We start from the raw sequence: 16,557 nt of genomic DNA, 5'->3' as shown, positions 1-16,557 counted from the left end.
CCCCCAAATTAAATTACCGTTTTAAGTGACACTGTTAATTGAACCGTATGAATTCTTGTTAGGTTATTTTCTCTTTAATTGTAGTTGTAGTTTGCCATGGTGTACAAGTGTAACCCCTTCTTTGCCGCTCTTCCCACAGTCGGCTACACCATGAATGACCTGATCTTTGAGTGGCTTTCTGAGAATCCCGTCCAAGTAGCCGATGACCTCACCCTGCCCCAGTTTGTGCTTAAAGACGAGATGGATTTGGGCTACTGCACAAAGTATTACAACACAGGTAACACACCACAGAGCTCTGTGATTGATTTAACTGTCACATTGAGTGATGTGATACCTATGCGGTGTAAAATGCAGGTAAATTCACCTGCATAGAAGTTAAGTTCCATCTGGAGCGCCAGATGGGCTACTACTTGATCCAGATGTACATCCCTTCGCTCCTCATCGTCATCCTCTCGTGGGTGTCCTTTTGGATCAACATGGACGCCGCCCCCGCCAGAGTGGGCCTGGGTATCACCACTGTGCTCACCATGACCACACAGAGCTCCGGCTCACGGGCCTCCCTGCCAAAGGTGAGTCGTGTCGATGAAAATTTAAAAGTGATGTGTTTCGCTTAAGAGATTGACAGCGCAACCTTTTATCATTTGCTGCAAACTCTTTCAGAGGATTTGGCAGGATTTGTTTTCTTAGTGTCTTAATGTCAAAATATCCCAAAGTGACAGAATTAGAGCATGATTTACTGACCATATATATATTTTTTTTTAATTAGTCGATATTTGTCTCATGCAAATGAGAGAGCTTTAGGATCATGATGACTGGGGCGAAGCACAAATGTTGAATGAGGCAACCTTTGTGTTTTTGAGCTTGTAACATATGGCATACTTCCCAACCAAAATGGGTTTAAAAAAAGTTATTTTAAATCACATTTCACATTGACCTTTGACATCATCACTACGTGTCTGTATTCTACTGCATGGATAGTCCAATAATGGAGCCATCATCAAGATGCCCACTCAGTTTTCTGAGGAAAAACAAAAGCTTGAGGAACTCATTCCACATACTTTGCACAATTGGGGAATCAGAGTGGTTAAATATAGTCGCCGTCTCACCTTCGTTTTCCTTTGGATGTCTTTGTAGGCTGTTCACACGGTTCATCTGCCAAAGAGTGATCCATTATTTTGTTTCATAGTTGATATAGCCCAGCCTGGAAAAGGCCAACTCAAATGCTCAAAGTCAGGAGTTCACATTTGGTTAAGTGAGGATCAGGAAAGGGATTGACTGGCCTCGTCCTCCAAAGTCTTCCAAAGATGTCGAAGAGGGGGCAGGGCACTCTCGAGTGGGGGCGGACGGGGAAGGTGGGTTATTCGGTGATGAACCCGTGACTTTGCAATGAATGTAGAAAAAAGCTCAAGACGGAAAATATGAGACAAAAGTCTCTGGTGAGGTGAGGATAACAACAACAACACAGATGATGAGGTCGTATTCTTGGTGTGTGATAAAGTCAGGCTGTTTTGTTGTCATCTGGAAAAACCAAACACATGTTCTGCTTGATTGGCCAGGGGATCAATGTGTTTTAGGGTATGAAACTGCAGCATGTAACCATGGCAACTGAATTTCCACCTCACGGGATGTAACGGCTACACTTACAACTGAAGACAACATAACTCGGAATTATGACCAGGATTTAATGGATTGCGAGGTTGCACATGTTCTACATTCTAGTCCCCCAGCCACAACTTAAGGCAACATTAGGCACTGTTAAAAGGAAGTGTAATGTTATTTTCGTACTTGACGTTTAGTGTACTGTAAAAGTAAACACTGTATATTTAAATATATACAGTATCATCTCTTTCACAGAGTGCACTTTGTGTTTTTTTTTCGAAATCACAAAATCAGTATTAATTGTCACCTGCTTCTCAGCATATAAAGTACGACTAGTGTACCAGTGACCCAACAGATGGTGGAGAAAAACATTGCCTCCGCGCCATCGGCTGTAATCAGGGTTAGTGACCACAAACGCGATGGAGACACCTGTTTCGTTAAGTATGCACTAACCGCATCCATTACGTTTGATCGCTGCTGGAAGTCTGCCCACATGTTTTTATTTCAACATCAGGTTTTTAATTTGATTGTAAAGCAAAAAGAAACAGCAAGTTCCTCCTCAAATGTGACAAACAGTTTATGACTAGATTTATGACAAAATTTAGAGTATTTGGCCTCAAGCTGTATTATGTAGAGATGTGCAGTGGATGGGTTTTCAAAAAAACAACAACATTTAAATAATGCTATGAATAATAATGTGGCATTAATCAAGATGAGTAAAGGAGTTTAGAGACTCCCCGGAATGTAATGCTGGCACGGAGATGTTTGAAAGGCTCTTATTTTACCAATGAAATATGTCTCTGACATCAAACAACTATCTTGCGCTTTTTATAGTGCGCACTTCTTATAAGACTCTTTTTCATTTGGGTTGAAAGTGGACTGCAGCATCCCAGTGGCCTTTGAGTAAGCACACACACACATATATATATTCTATGTACAGTATGTATGGCTTTATAATTTCAGCCAAATATTTGATTTCTTGACAGAGGTTTCAGTAGAATAACAGAATACCAAACTCGCTGCAACCCTACTTGGAATCACACCAGGGACATGTGGGTAAGGAAGACAGGTGAGACAGCTTAAAGATCAGGTCAAAAAATAACCGAGCGGTACACATGTATTAATGTCTGTATGGATGCCAGCCGCTGTTTTTTTTTTTTTTTTTTGGGCTCTGTTTGTACGTGACAAATGTCAGTGTCTCACTTGCATGAACCTTTGATACAAATCACTAAGTCACTCGAACTTTCACACAGTGGCAGGCTCTGTATTTGGTACTTGGGCCTTTATGTGCAACGTACCTGACTTAATCCAGCGCCTAGTATCACCAACATCAATTTGCAGTTATGAAAACCAGTCGTCCTAATATACAAAAACTCAATGGAATGGAATTCAAATACATTTATCCTTTACTCTCAAACAGTTGAGCGAGTCAATGATGGGGTGTCATTTCCCTTTTTTATCTTCTTCAGTATTTGTGTCTGTGACAGTCAGCAAAGTACCACTCCACTAGATGAAATCTATTTGCTACATGTGCTCGGCGGCTGTTGCCTGATGCGCCATGACACTTCTTCTCCTGAGCGACTGGACCGGGGGTTCTCCCCGAGCCCTCACCGTGACTTGTCTCCTGGCTATGTGTCAACTGCCCTAGAAACCCACTGACTCATTACCATTCTGTCGAGTCTGGGCACAGCTGCTTCCTTTTAGTTCGTATTGACAAAGCCCACGTGACCTTGCGCGTTTGTGTGTGTTCCGCAGGTGTCCTACGTGAAGGCCATTGACATTTGGATGGCGGTGTGTCTTCTGTTTGTGTTCGCCGCCCTACTGGAGTACGCAGCGGTCAACTTTGTCTCCAGGCAGCACAAAGAGTTCATTCGGCTGAGGAAAAAGCAGCGGCAGGAAAGAATCGTGAGTGTAAATCAAGCGGGCCTTACCACTTTGGTAAGGAAAAAAACAAAGACAAACTGCAGACTGCATGCAAAAAAAAAAAGACTCCATAACTTTAACTTATTCCTCCCGCTACGGTGAAGCGAGGTATTTTTCTAGGAAGTGACACCATCAATACGCTACAACTGGCTGTCATGTCAGATGAAAAAGATCAGCTCTTTTGCTGCCCCTTGTTGTCATGGTGACCAATGACCCTCAATGTTCTTTTGCTGTCCTTTCCCTTCTAAAATTACATTTGACACAGCGCAACAGCTAACCTGGACAATCCTGCAGGTACTCAAACCGGCAAAATCCATTTTACCAAATTCACTACAAATGGGACTTGTAGGTAAACGATGCATGCGTGTCGGTCTCGGCTGCTCAGTAAAATATGGCCGAGTCAACGATAATAACAATGGAATGTGGGCGCTGTCCATCACTTTGCATTCTAAATGGTCTATTTTCCCAACAGCAACAGACATACTGTAAGTAAAGCACAATGGGTTTATTCCAGAGTACACACAGGTATTCCTGCACTCGGCAATCCTGTAAACTTACAATACAATAACTAAAGCAAGAAAGAGGTTCTGACATTTTCTGTCATAAATTCAATGTCATTCAAACGGTTTAACCTTCTCATTCCATCTGATACTTTTAATGGACCTGGATTTTCAACATTATACATGGAGAGGTCGTGGTAGGCTACATCGTAGGGTCCACAACCATATATTTTAAGTTGTTTGTGTCTAATCAGTACATGACGTCGCTTTAAAACTTAAATCCTGGTTTTAAATTAGTTCAGCAGCAGCAGCAGCAGCAGCAAAAAAAAAAAAATCAATCAACAAAACAAAATGATAAAAATCTTTCAGCCTTCACTCAAAACCTCATTTATTTCCAACTGTGTGTTTTTATCACGTTTTATTGACTTTGCTAGCAAACATAATCAGAACCCCAGCGGCTGTTATTACAAGCTGATCCCTGTAATGCTGAACTCTGAAGAGGTGCACGTGAGGTGTGTAAAATCAATTTATTTATTTTCTCCCCTATTGAGTGTATCTTGCAAGTAAGCAACAGAGAGTACACAGTAATAAATCATGTTAAAGTATCCCACACATCCTTGTGCAGATCACACAGTTTCTACTCATAGTGATAATCTGATCGGAATGGTCTTCATGTGCTTTTATAGATAAGGAAACATGCTTCTTGCATGTCCTCTTAAACGCTTTTTAGCCATGTGATAAACAGTCCCTGGTTATTATGATGGATTCCTCTATTGCCTGTTCATTTACCTTATTTCCTCATGTGGTGGACAGGGCCATTTATTTTCTAAATCAAATTTCCTCATCAGATCATCTTTAAGAAACAGAGTTCAAATTGACAGTGTGTATAACACATTTTTTTTCCTAAAAGAAAAAAGGGAAGCATTTATTTGTCCTAAGTGGATGGTGACTAATGACTAAATGGAGGAAATATGGTATGTAATTATCAAGTGAAGCACTAAATCAGATCTTCCATTAATATTCCTTCACATAACTCATATTAAAAAAAAAGTAATTCCTCAACATCCGCTGAATCCATACTATCTAGTCCGATTGTGTACCTTTGACGACATGCTTTGGATCTTAATTCATTTTCTGTCATACCTGCTATTTGTTTCATTCAATGCGTGGACCAAAACCAATCAGCTCCTAGAATTATCTTCCCTAATCAAAATATTTTATCTTATAAAAAACGATTCCATTAAAAAGGAGCACTGGCAATAATAATGGTAATAATTGCAACTGTGTGTCTTGGAGGAACTCGCCCATCTGAAAGGGAGTGTCGAGTCGTTGCGGAACGTGAACGTCATTCCTGCTAACGATACCACCTGCAGCAATGTGACTGAGCACTGCAACGCCTGTATCAGGGTAAAGCGTGAACCCTGTGTGAACCCTCAACTTTGAACCCTCACTTACTGAAAATGCTGAAAGTTCAATTTACCCTAACACGCACTTTGTGTTGAGTCCACAACAGTGTTATAATCCAACCCTACTGACGTGGTGTTTGTTTCCTAACTTTATAAATGTGTGCTTTTCCCCTACATTTTCTCATTGTGTTGCCTGTTTTTAGGGATTGTGCTCTACTCAGTGCACATTTCTAACCAATTTTATCATTTTTAAGACAATCACCCACATTCTTCTTCAGTAAAAGAAACTTTATTATTACTATATCATTATTTTATTATCTGCTACCTGTTCATAAACTGTAACACGGCATTTGTGAGTTTTGTTACAAGTTGGTCCAATTTGTAGACAGGGCTATATGCATGCCATTACTCATTGTTTACCAGTATGTAAACGGCTTCAGCGCCTGTAGTCACAACGCAGACTTCACAAGTCCCAAAAGAGGAACCGTCAAAAGCTATAATGTTATTTTAATGTGTTCTCCCCATTGATGACAACTTTCCACTTTAGTTGCGCTATCTCACAACTTTTTAAAACTAAATAATAAAATAATTTTGCTGTCACAGTACGAAAAAAACAGTCTGTCTACCTAGATGCAAAACTGCAGTGAGTCATTTTCTTTTTACTTCATTTTCACAAATCCTTTAAAAAAACATTTGGTTTTGAGTACAATTATAAACCTTCGGGATTGATAACACGGGGTGTGTTCCAATCTGGGTTTTATGCTGACGATTACGGTACCAATCGTCCATGAGTGAGAATGTCCGATATCAATACTTATTCCATAGATTAGCTGCACATTTTTCAATTTTAGTGATGCTCACATTAATATATCGGATTTTTCTAATTGATGAATCAGATCAATTTATCAAAATTGAGTGATCTTTTTGTGATTGGCAATGAAAGGCATTAATTGACAAATGCCCATCACACTTTCCAATGGAAATTGGGTGATCACGATCAGTGGCTGATCATTAAATCGGCCGATCACAATCAGTGGCCACAATCAGTGACCCACAATCAGATGAGCACTAGATAATATGTACAAAATCATATTACCAATGCACTCACTCAATCACTATAGTTAAAAGTTTATATTTTATATTAATATTATATTTTTATAGTCACAAAAAAGCATGTTGTAAAGCATGTTCTGTATTTCTGTCGTTACTTGTTTGCAATATTTACTTAATGTGAAAATAGTCCAAAAACACAGTTAAAACCAAATATATATTAATTTAATAACCCATTATGAGTTGTGTTCTTAGTACTCTTACTATCAGACGCATGTGGTAATAAACAAATGACCGTAACCTAAATTATTGTAATATTTCTTTACATGAGTAACGCCTCGGCTCGACTCCACAGGACGAGGAGATGTTGCGGGAGAGTCGTGGTTTCTATTTCCGTGGTTACGGCCTGGGCCACTGCATGCAGTCCAAAGACGGCAGCGCCGTGGAGGCGCCCACTGTTTTCGTCCCACAGCGTCCCGTGACTGTGCACGACAGCGAGTTCCTCCACAAGCGCTTCGTGGACCGGGCCAAGCGTATCGACACCATCTCCAGAGCTGTCTTCCCATTGAGCTTCCTCTTCTTCAACATCTTCTACTGGGTCACATACAAAGTGCTGCGGCACGAGGACATCCATGCCAATTTGTAAAGGGCGTCCACCTTTCTATGGATTTTGCCAGGATTTGCCTCTATTGGGGCGAGGAGCGGCAGCGCTCCTGTTGGAACTGGTCATGATCGTTGCACTCCAGAGCGTCTCCGGTTTCTCAAGAGTTTTCCAAGCCAAAATAAAAAAAATGTAACTGAGTGGTTTCAGGCCTAAGCTTTTGCTTCAGGTTAGATTCCATTGGCTGATCCTTGGCGGCGATCTCATCAAGTGAGGACTGATGAGACTTGAATTTCAACACTTTGTGTATCTGAATGTTTTCCAAAATTCTAACAACGGTGACTTTTTCTATACTTTACGTTCTACAGGCAAGGGTGTCTGAAAAAGGTCTTTGATATTTACAAGTATTCTGTAAGTGGTGATTTTAGCTACTTGTAATGAGATTATATACATAGATATATTGACATTGTATAAATTGTAAAATAATAAAAGAAGCCGTGACAGAACCGCACAAAAAGGTTTTCATGTCAAGTCAAAATAAATATTTTTTTTCTGCTTGGATAACTGTATTCCTATGAAATCAAATACAAGAATACCTTCATCACATTCAAGGTGCTTTCACTGGTAGACAGTGAACTCCCACATAACTGGTTTTCATCGTGTTAGCAGGAAGAAACTTTGGTGTATGGACCAGCAAGTGAAAAAGTGCTAGAAGACAAAAATACATGCTGAACTGAAGATGGAAGTATTTGGTGGTTCTACAGTAGTAACTAAATGGGATAGACTTGGTTTATTTGCCAGTTGGATTCTCATCAGAGCCCAAGAATTCATTGACATTCCCATTCCAAGTTGCCAGCTTGGCATAGGAGGTGGAAAAGCTCAGGGGTGAGGTGGAGAAGGGGTGGTCCCAGAGAGAGAGAGAGACGACAAATGACTTTTTTAATGGGGAATCAGAGTGTTGTTTTATCAACTAATGACTTCGAAATGGGCTCAATGTTCCCCAGCTAATGAAAATGATTTCAATTCAAAAGAGGCATCCGTATCCAGTGTCCTTCCATCCTATGCTAACTCTTGTTTGCGTGTGCTCTTCCGTTTCCAACAAGATGAAATCGCTGGCGCTTTACTTTATGGTACTTTTACTTTTGCTTTTGCGTGACGAGATGACGAGGACAAGCTGAAACTCTCAAAGTAGTGATCATCCGTCTGATACGACGCCCCAATTCATAACCGGCTCTGTGGATTAAAAAAAAAAAGGTTGGAATTGTAATTACCTAAATTCATAGACACTTAGCTGCAGAGCCCAAAATAGCAGCACATACTCTATTACCAAACCTCCACCTGGAGTTGAGTCCATATTTGTAGGAATGTGGTTCTTATTGGGCTGAGGAAGGTACCCTTGAAGAACTGTCTGATCAGACACTGGCTGGAGGGTTGCAATCAGCACCTCATGAAGGACAATACTGTTGATCTCCTGATCTTCAATGAAACTAAAGTGAGTTGAAATTAATTCCAAAAATAATGCCCGATTGGAAGTGGTGATTTTATCTTCGCCAGCAGCAGCAGTTTGTCAGTGGATCACCAGCTTCCTGACCAACAGGAGACAGCAGGTGAGGCTGGGGACCATCACGTCCGACACCCAGACCACCAGCACTGTGCCCTCCAGGGGTGTGTACTCTCCCCACTGCTCTTCTTTCTCTAAACCAACAATAGGCCCTGAGGAGACACTTCTTTGAAGCTCGTGAAGTATGCGGACGACACCACTCTCATCGGACTGATTCGGGACGGTGCCGAGACTGCGTACAGACAGGAGGTGGAGTGGCTGGTCTACTGGTGCAGCCAAAACCATGTGGAGCTGAACCCGCTTAAGACCGTGGAGATGACAGTGGACTTCAGGAGAGACCCTTCGCCACTCCCACCCCTCACCATCCTCAGTAATGCTATTCCCACCACAGACACCTTCAGGTTCCTGGGATCCACAATCTCCCGGGACCTGAAATGGACTGGCCACATAGACTTTGTCCAGAAGAAGGCCCAGCAGAGGTTGTACTTTCTGAGACAGCTTAGGAAGTTCAACCTGCCACAGGAGCTGCTGAAGACCTTTTACACTGCCATCAGCCAGTCTATCCTCTCCACCTCCATCACTGTCTGGTTTGGATCAGCCACCAAACATGACAAGCACAGACTGCAACAGGACTGCGGAAAAGATAATCGGGACAAACCTCCCATCTATCTAAGACTTGTACCTGTCCAGGACCTGGAAACGTGCAAGTAATATCTCTACAGACCCTTCTCACCCAGGTCACAGTCTGTTCGAACTACTCCCCTCTGGACGGTGTTACAGAGCGCTGTACGCCAAAACCAGCAGATACAGACACAGCTTCTTCCCCCAGGCTGTCACTCTGATGAACTTACACCACTCATAGAGTCTCAAAGACATCACTGGGCACCTCTTGCCACCCAAATATTGTTAGTCCCCTGAATGTTGTTAGTCACTTAAATGTTGTACAGAGGCTGAGATCAACCGGAGTCAAATTCCTTGTTTGGCATGCACAAACTTGGTCAATAAAGCTGATTCTGATTCTGATAAAAAATATTACTATCAAGGTCAACTAGTCGTATTACAGTACATTGTACTTGAGCATTAACTTTTAGGGTGCCTTCAAAATTTGGCTGCTGTTTTGCCTTGACACAATAGTGCACTGACACACAATGGAGGAAGTTAGAACTATCAATCACACAGGTAGTTTCAGAGACAGAGCAAAACATTTGAATGCACATCAACAAGTTCAATAGCACCAGCAGTGGGAGGGCTCGAGTCAATTTGCCTGCACTGATGACTTAAAAAAAAAATAATAGAGCGCCTCCAGGTTTTGAGCAGCCCACTTCATCATGTTCCCATTTTGACATCATGAGTCCAAGACAACATTCAACAATTGGTCAACAGTACCAAGAAGTAGCCACAGAGCTTGTGTGCCACGCAAAATTATCATCAGCAATTTGTTCACATGGGTGGAGTTATAATGCAGATCTTTGGTCCGGCTCCCAAGAAAAACATCCTGGTTCAGACCCAGACCAGAGTCTTCCTGTTGAGGACCACTTCTCTCATCCATACATTAAAGAGTGTCCCTGTTGACACACTCACATCCAAAACCCCAAACAGAAAGGAATGTCTTTTACAGTATCCCTTTTCCGTACAAGCACACATTGCCTTCAAAGTCAAGAGATGGTCTGTCTAATGTCATGATGACCGTAAGAGCACATTGGTGACAACATAAGAAGCTTTTCTAAATCCAGCAGCCTACCATGACCGTTTTTGTTTGGCCCCTTGATTTCCGACCCATCGCCTTTGCTGGAAATCAGCGTATCCCCGTCAGATCTTATACACTGTCGGATGACTGATGGATTCCAATAACGCGAGACCTTGGCATTCACTTGCTAAATTAAACACATCTTCCTGACACTGTGGTGTCTTAAATAAATACCATCTGATCCATAGAAGTGTGGACTCAAATGAGAACATTAAATATTTATTGTTCCAGGTCCTGACATTGAAAGATCTGTATGATATTTCCCCCAAGCCACACAAGTGGACAACATACATCACTCAGGCCTTACATTAACATACCGTGGGATTATTTGCATTGCAATTCTAAAACCAAATAAATGTCAAGACCTACTTTAAAGAAGTATTACATTCATAAATGCGCATCATAAATATCAAAATACAAACCCAGAAAATGAAAAGGCTTCTTGCAAGCCTGCTTAAGTCATCTGATTTGTAATGTGTGCATCCGTGGGTCCATTTGTGTCCAAACTGTGCCCTTGTCCTGTCTCCGGGGGATAATCAGCATACCCCTTCTTCCTCCCGCCCCCCCAGCTGAACATCAATGTGGCGCCAACCCAAAGCCTCCTTTAAGTCCTCCCAATCGATAGCGCTTACTCTTCCATGCACATCAGCACATGAACTCACACACTCATGTTTACGTTGGATTGTTTCACTGCGTGACATTTTTAAGTGCAATGTCACATGCTTTGATAGAGCCATTGTGTATCACCGCTCCCTTGCGGTTTCTCTTTTCTTCTATTCATGGCCCCTTGAAGCTACAAACATGTCTCAGCTATTTTAACAGTGGGCAATAACAGTTGCTGTAGTGTCTATTTTATTATACAATACGTTCGCCAGAGTATGCTACTTAACAATGTATCATGAATGTCTTTTATGCTGACAGGCTATGAAATGGGTACAACAAATCTGTAAGTGTGAGATTTTTTTTCTATTATGTTCCAGGTAAAACTTGGAGAAATCAGGATAGAACTATAACCTTGACCAAAACATCTATTACATGAATAGTGTTGTTGTAGAGTTGTTTTTGCTAATTGCGTGTGACAACCAAAGTATGGTTTTTTTTTTCGTAAAATGTTGCATTCATTTATTTCATCCAGAATACTGAAAAACAAAATAATTATACTGATCAAGAAACACAAGAAAAAAACCTGTGTCCAAGTCACAATGCAATAATGAAGTCAATTAGAACACAAAATGACATGCAGGGTTTTTTTTCCCCACCACAAAAAATAATAATAATAATAATCGATTGACACCAAAATCAATGTAACCACTGCAATTGTGGACAGTCTCAATACAAAATTGATCCCCCAATAAATAAATAAATAAATAGATGACAGTTTCTGTTACATGTATTGATCTTGGGGATTAACGCAAGGAATCAATGAAGTATAAAAGCACTTTATCCTAACATCATTGATCAGAAAGTTCTTCCTTCCCTCTAAATGAAAAATATAATACGAAAATCATTGGACAAGAAACAGATACATTGGAAGCTTTCAAGAGGAAATTCCACATTTCAAGCATCACTGAAAAACTCATCCTTGTGTAAACTGTTTGAGAAAGTAATCCACACGTGGATTCCTTTTCGTTAATCCCTTGTGTGTGCTACAACGTTCCCTGTAATTCCGACATCTGGGAGAAAGCCCACGCTGCTGAAGAGGCTTCAACAGGAATTTTTTGGGCGACGCACCAACAGAAGAAACAAGGAATGAGAAGATTCCAAACACCTATGTAGTGGTGCCTTGACTTACAAATGATTGCCTTGTTGTTTCACCTTATCGAACTTTTATGATTTGTTTTGCTCTATTGTTCGCTAACAATTAAGAAGCCTACCGCTGAATTCCCAGATAATGAATTATTATTCCAGCATAGTGTTGCTTCCTTCTTTACATCCTTCATGCTGTTCTCCCAGCAACCAAACATCAGCTACTGCTGCTATTTCAGTAAACATAGGCTTTTCTACAGCAGCCTGTCTCCCCTGTCCATCACACACACCCGTCGCAGTGAGCCTAATGCCCACGAGAGCCGTCTTACCTCGACGCTCCGACTCGGTGCTGCAGCTTGGTTGGTGGAGACAAGACAAGAGGGTATTCATTGGATCCCCAAGGAGACAATGCCGGCATGTACACATGCATGCGTGTTGTGTGCCGGGTGTTGAACAATAACTAATTCTTCCCTAAATCTGCAAGAACATCCTCCTGCTGAGCTTTCCGAGCTTGTATTTTTGCACCTCAGACTTCACACCGTTTCCCAGCGGAGTTTACCTAAGTTTGAAAGAGCCAAATCTGCAGAAAAGTCAAAAGACTTCTTTATTGATTCTCGCATTGTCCAAGGAGGGATGGATCAGTCACAACAGGACATTTGAAGATACTTGAAAGTTGTTCTACTTCACACCCCAGGAGTGTCTTTGCTCCTGACCACATACTTGTGGCTTGTACTTAAATTTTAAAGTAAAAAAGAAGCATTTCATATCACCTCTGATTGCAAGGCAAGGCAGTTTTATTTCTATCACAGGGCAATTTAATTTATATAGCACATATCATACTCAATCCTAATATGGTTCACACAACCAAAATAAAAGTACTAAAAGCATTTTCAAATAAACACCTAACATTCAAAGGCAGGGCAGGGAGAAAAAAAGTAGCTTACCAATAATTCTTATTTTTTAAGTGCATAGACAACAGCATTTACAAGCAAAGGTTTTACAGACATTTGAAAGCATAGTAAAGAAATAAAACCTCTCGATTTGCTGACAAGAACAGTGACGTTTATGCTCAGAAGTTTGTGATCAGAGCCGCTGTTCATTTGGAGCAAAAATACCTGAGAGATGTTGTTTCCTGTTGAAAAAGGGTGACAAAAGCTTTGACAATCGAAAAGGTCAGTTGGCACTCATTAAGAGGGTCCGCATTAAAAGAAGCCTACATAAAAAAAAAAAAAAAATTCAAAAGACGCTTCTTCAAATACCATGTATTCCTGAGAATGCCAAAGACAGCAAGATAATGAATTGTGATGCTTCTTAAGGTTAGCCTTTCTATCTTCATCATGCTTGTTTTTTTGTTTTGTTTTATTACCGGCTGGGTCAAACGCAAAGCCGAAGTGGCAAGACCCTGTCAGATTTCTTTCTCACACTTAATTAGTTTCAAAACGACGTGTTTCACCTCTCACATATAAGGGCTGCTAAAAAATACAACTCTTTAGTCCTGAAGGGTCTCTCTCATCTCAAAGCCTTTTGTTGACTGTATTAGCATGCTGAAATGTACATGAAGGCTCTAAAAATAAATCAATAGCAATCGACCCATCGCACAGCACATAGCAACGGCCTTATACTATTTCATACGTGAACGGAACAATACAGTCTCGTCTAGTATTGCAGCATGAACTAGACAGTGATGATGTGTAAGGCTAGTTGAGTTCCTTATCTGCAATCTGCCTTTCTTGTTGTTGACCCTCATTTGCTGAGATGGGTGAAGTTATAGCCAGGGGCAAGCGCCAGATGATGAACTCTTTTTTTTTCACCAAGAACCTCTCATGTCAGGATTTTCTGTTTTGTACACTAGTGTTGAGAACAAAGTGAATCTAATCTCACTGCAAGAGCACTGCAGTAAGACTCGCAGTCGCCCGCATAGCATTATCGCAGTTCTGCTTTGAAATAAATGGCAAAGTCAAAATGACTCTCTCTGGCAGCTGAGTGTGCTGACAAAGGAAAGACGCTCTGACATTTAACATGAGTCACTTGTCTTGGGTGTATATCTTATGAAATAGACCCTCTCATTTGATTTAAAAAAAAAAAAAAACATACATACATACATACATTTCAATAGTAACAGTAAGTTACGTTGCATAACGTTTTTAAAATAGAAATGAGCAATTTTTTAAAAAATGATTTCAACTACAGTTTGACAATATGGTATTCAACAACAGTACAGAATGGGAACATTTGTTCATACATTCATCACAACTACTTCACCTGCTAATGAACCAGCTTTGGATATGAAACATGCTTGACGGTTCCTATGTGCCCATAAATACTAAGTCAACTGCTGTAATTGTAATTATACACATATATAAGTATGTATATACACTACTGTTCAAAAGTTCGTGGTCACTTAGAATTGTCCTTATTTTTAAAATAAAATTGCAATTTTTTCAACGAGGTTACCATTAAACTAATCAGGAATACACTCTATGCATTGTTCATGTGGTAAATGACTATTCTAGCTGGTTTTAATGCAATGTCCATGTAGGTTGTATAAAGGCCCATTTCCAGCAAGCATTGCTCCAGTGTTCTAATGGTCCATTGAGTTTGCTAATTGTGTTATAAGGCTAATGGATGATTAGAAAACCCTTGAAATTATGTTAGTTTTCATGGAAAACACTAAATTGCCTGGGTGACCCAAAACCTTTGAACGGTACTGTCAATGTTAAAAAACAACAAGGATGTGATATATCTGTTGTTCTGAGAACATAATCAGATCTGCGCTAAATTTCAGATTCAATGCTCTTGTTTTTATGGGTCCAACCTAATTATTCTTTTGCCACAGGCTTCAAGTGTTTGAGTAATGAGCAGAGACCCTCAGCTCTGTAAACAGTGGAGCGTATGTGTGGAGCAACATGGAATTGATATCATGGGATCTGGGATGCCTAGTTACCATGGTGATGCTATTCATAAAATGCTGCATTTCCAGATGCTTTTTTTTTGGGGTGCTATTTGAAATTCACAAAAAAAGCTCCAATTTATTGCTTACACCCATACTTTTTTCAATAACGGTCAAATGTGTTAAAATAACCTGAGTGGTTGGAGTTCGGAATCTGGAAAGGAAGAGGTGAAAAAAAAAAGTTTTTGTTGCTTTCGCTGAATTGTGTATCATAGAAGAAGAATGTGAGTGGATTACCTGCTCTATTCTGGGCTCCTTTTTGACTTTCATCACTGAACATAGCAATAAAACAATGTAATCTATGAGGTAAGGAGCAGCAGAGCGACATTGTTTGTTTTTATATCTAAAAGAGAAAAATACAATACTTTAAAAAAAAGAAAGATAAACTACATTTCATGTACATAAAAAATATAAAAATTAAATTATAGCACATTTGGGGTTCATTTTACATGTATTTATATCAGGACTACTAGACAGCTGTATAGAACAAGGAACGTGTAACATGCATATTTAATATGATTTTTATTTCATCTTGTACTTGACAAATACTAAATGCATAAACTAAAACTAATACTAAAACTAATCAAAACGATACAAAAATGAAGCATTAGAAAATAAAAATAAGCAAACTTGCTGTAAAAGGAAATTAAAACTAACAAAACTAAAAAAAAAACAGCCAATATTGAATAAAATGTAACTCTAACTCTTTGGCAAAATTAAAATAAAAAAAACCTGCCAATATTTAATAAAATGTAACTCTAACTCGGCCGGTGCTCAAAATCTGCCTTGTTTTGAAAATGAGTGTGATTCTGAATATTTTTTCCAAATACTATATGTTCTGGGAATGGCATCAACTACTTGAAGGTGTACACCACATCTTGCACCAAAAGGTAACTGCGTAGGTTTCAGGTCACCCGCCAATTTAATGAAGAAAAAGAGCAGTTTAGAAAATGGATAGCTGGATGGTGCTTTAGTGTGTCAGGTGATGTGTTTACAGAATAGCTACATTTGCGTCTGTCATGATAGATTACAAAATTGCAAAGCTTCCTCAAAAAATTGCCAACATAAGCCAGCTGTGACATCTCCTTCAATTACGGGACGGCGCCCAAGAAAAGGGAAGGCGATGGATGGCTGTCGCAGGCCTTAGGGGCAGACAAAAGCAAAGCAATCCGTCACCTCTCTCAATTAATAGCAATGCCGTTGTGGTTACCAAAAAAAAAAAGATCTTTTGTTTGTTTTGTGTTTTACAAGCATGAAACAACACATCCAAAAGCGTGCATCCATCATGCAGAGGCCAGCATGTCAAATTGAAATCTGACATTTAGAGCCTCCACGCCTTCACTCACTGATTCACATATGAACTATAGCAAGTGACAAATTGTTTCCATCAGCCCTGTCCCTGGCGGAGGCCTCTGATCATGCCACACTTTGCTGAAATGTCATCCTTGGTTTTCTTTTGTATTCTATCAGAGAG

The 16,557-nt window shown here is 40.2% G+C and overlaps 1 protein-coding gene across 2 annotated transcripts in view; it reads left to right on the top strand.

Annotated features, from left to right (window-relative positions):
- Positions 1–7,575, top strand: part of glra4a (glycine receptor, alpha 4a) — a 29,910-nt gene extending 22,335 nt beyond the window's left edge. Inside the window, exons 6-10 of one of the 2 annotated variants that reach the window (XM_085900798.1) lie at positions 140–277; positions 355–569; positions 3,355–3,504; positions 5,319–5,429; positions 6,834–7,575. In XM_085900798.1, the coding sequence (XP_085756924.1) occupies positions 140–277; positions 355–569; positions 3,355–3,504; positions 5,319–5,429; positions 6,834–7,124 (905 nt within the window). In that variant the 3' untranslated portion in view covers positions 7,125–7,575. The remainder of the gene's footprint in view (positions 1–139; positions 278–354; positions 570–3,354; positions 3,505–5,318; positions 5,430–6,833) is intronic. The other variant, XM_085900807.1, reaches the window with a different exon arrangement.
- The last annotated feature ends 8,982 nt before the right edge of the window (positions 7,576–16,557 follow it).

The sequence above is a fragment of the Syngnathus leptorhynchus genome, chromosome 2 (genome assembly GCF_054491065.1).
Source record: "Syngnathus leptorhynchus isolate UIUO chromosome 2, UIUO_Slep, whole genome shotgun sequence".
In the NCBI taxonomy this organism is placed as follows: domain Eukaryota; kingdom Metazoa; phylum Chordata; class Actinopteri; order Syngnathiformes; family Syngnathidae; genus Syngnathus; species Syngnathus leptorhynchus.
The sequence above is the reverse complement of the archived record's forward strand: the minus strand, read 5'-3'. Positions and strand labels throughout refer to the sequence as shown.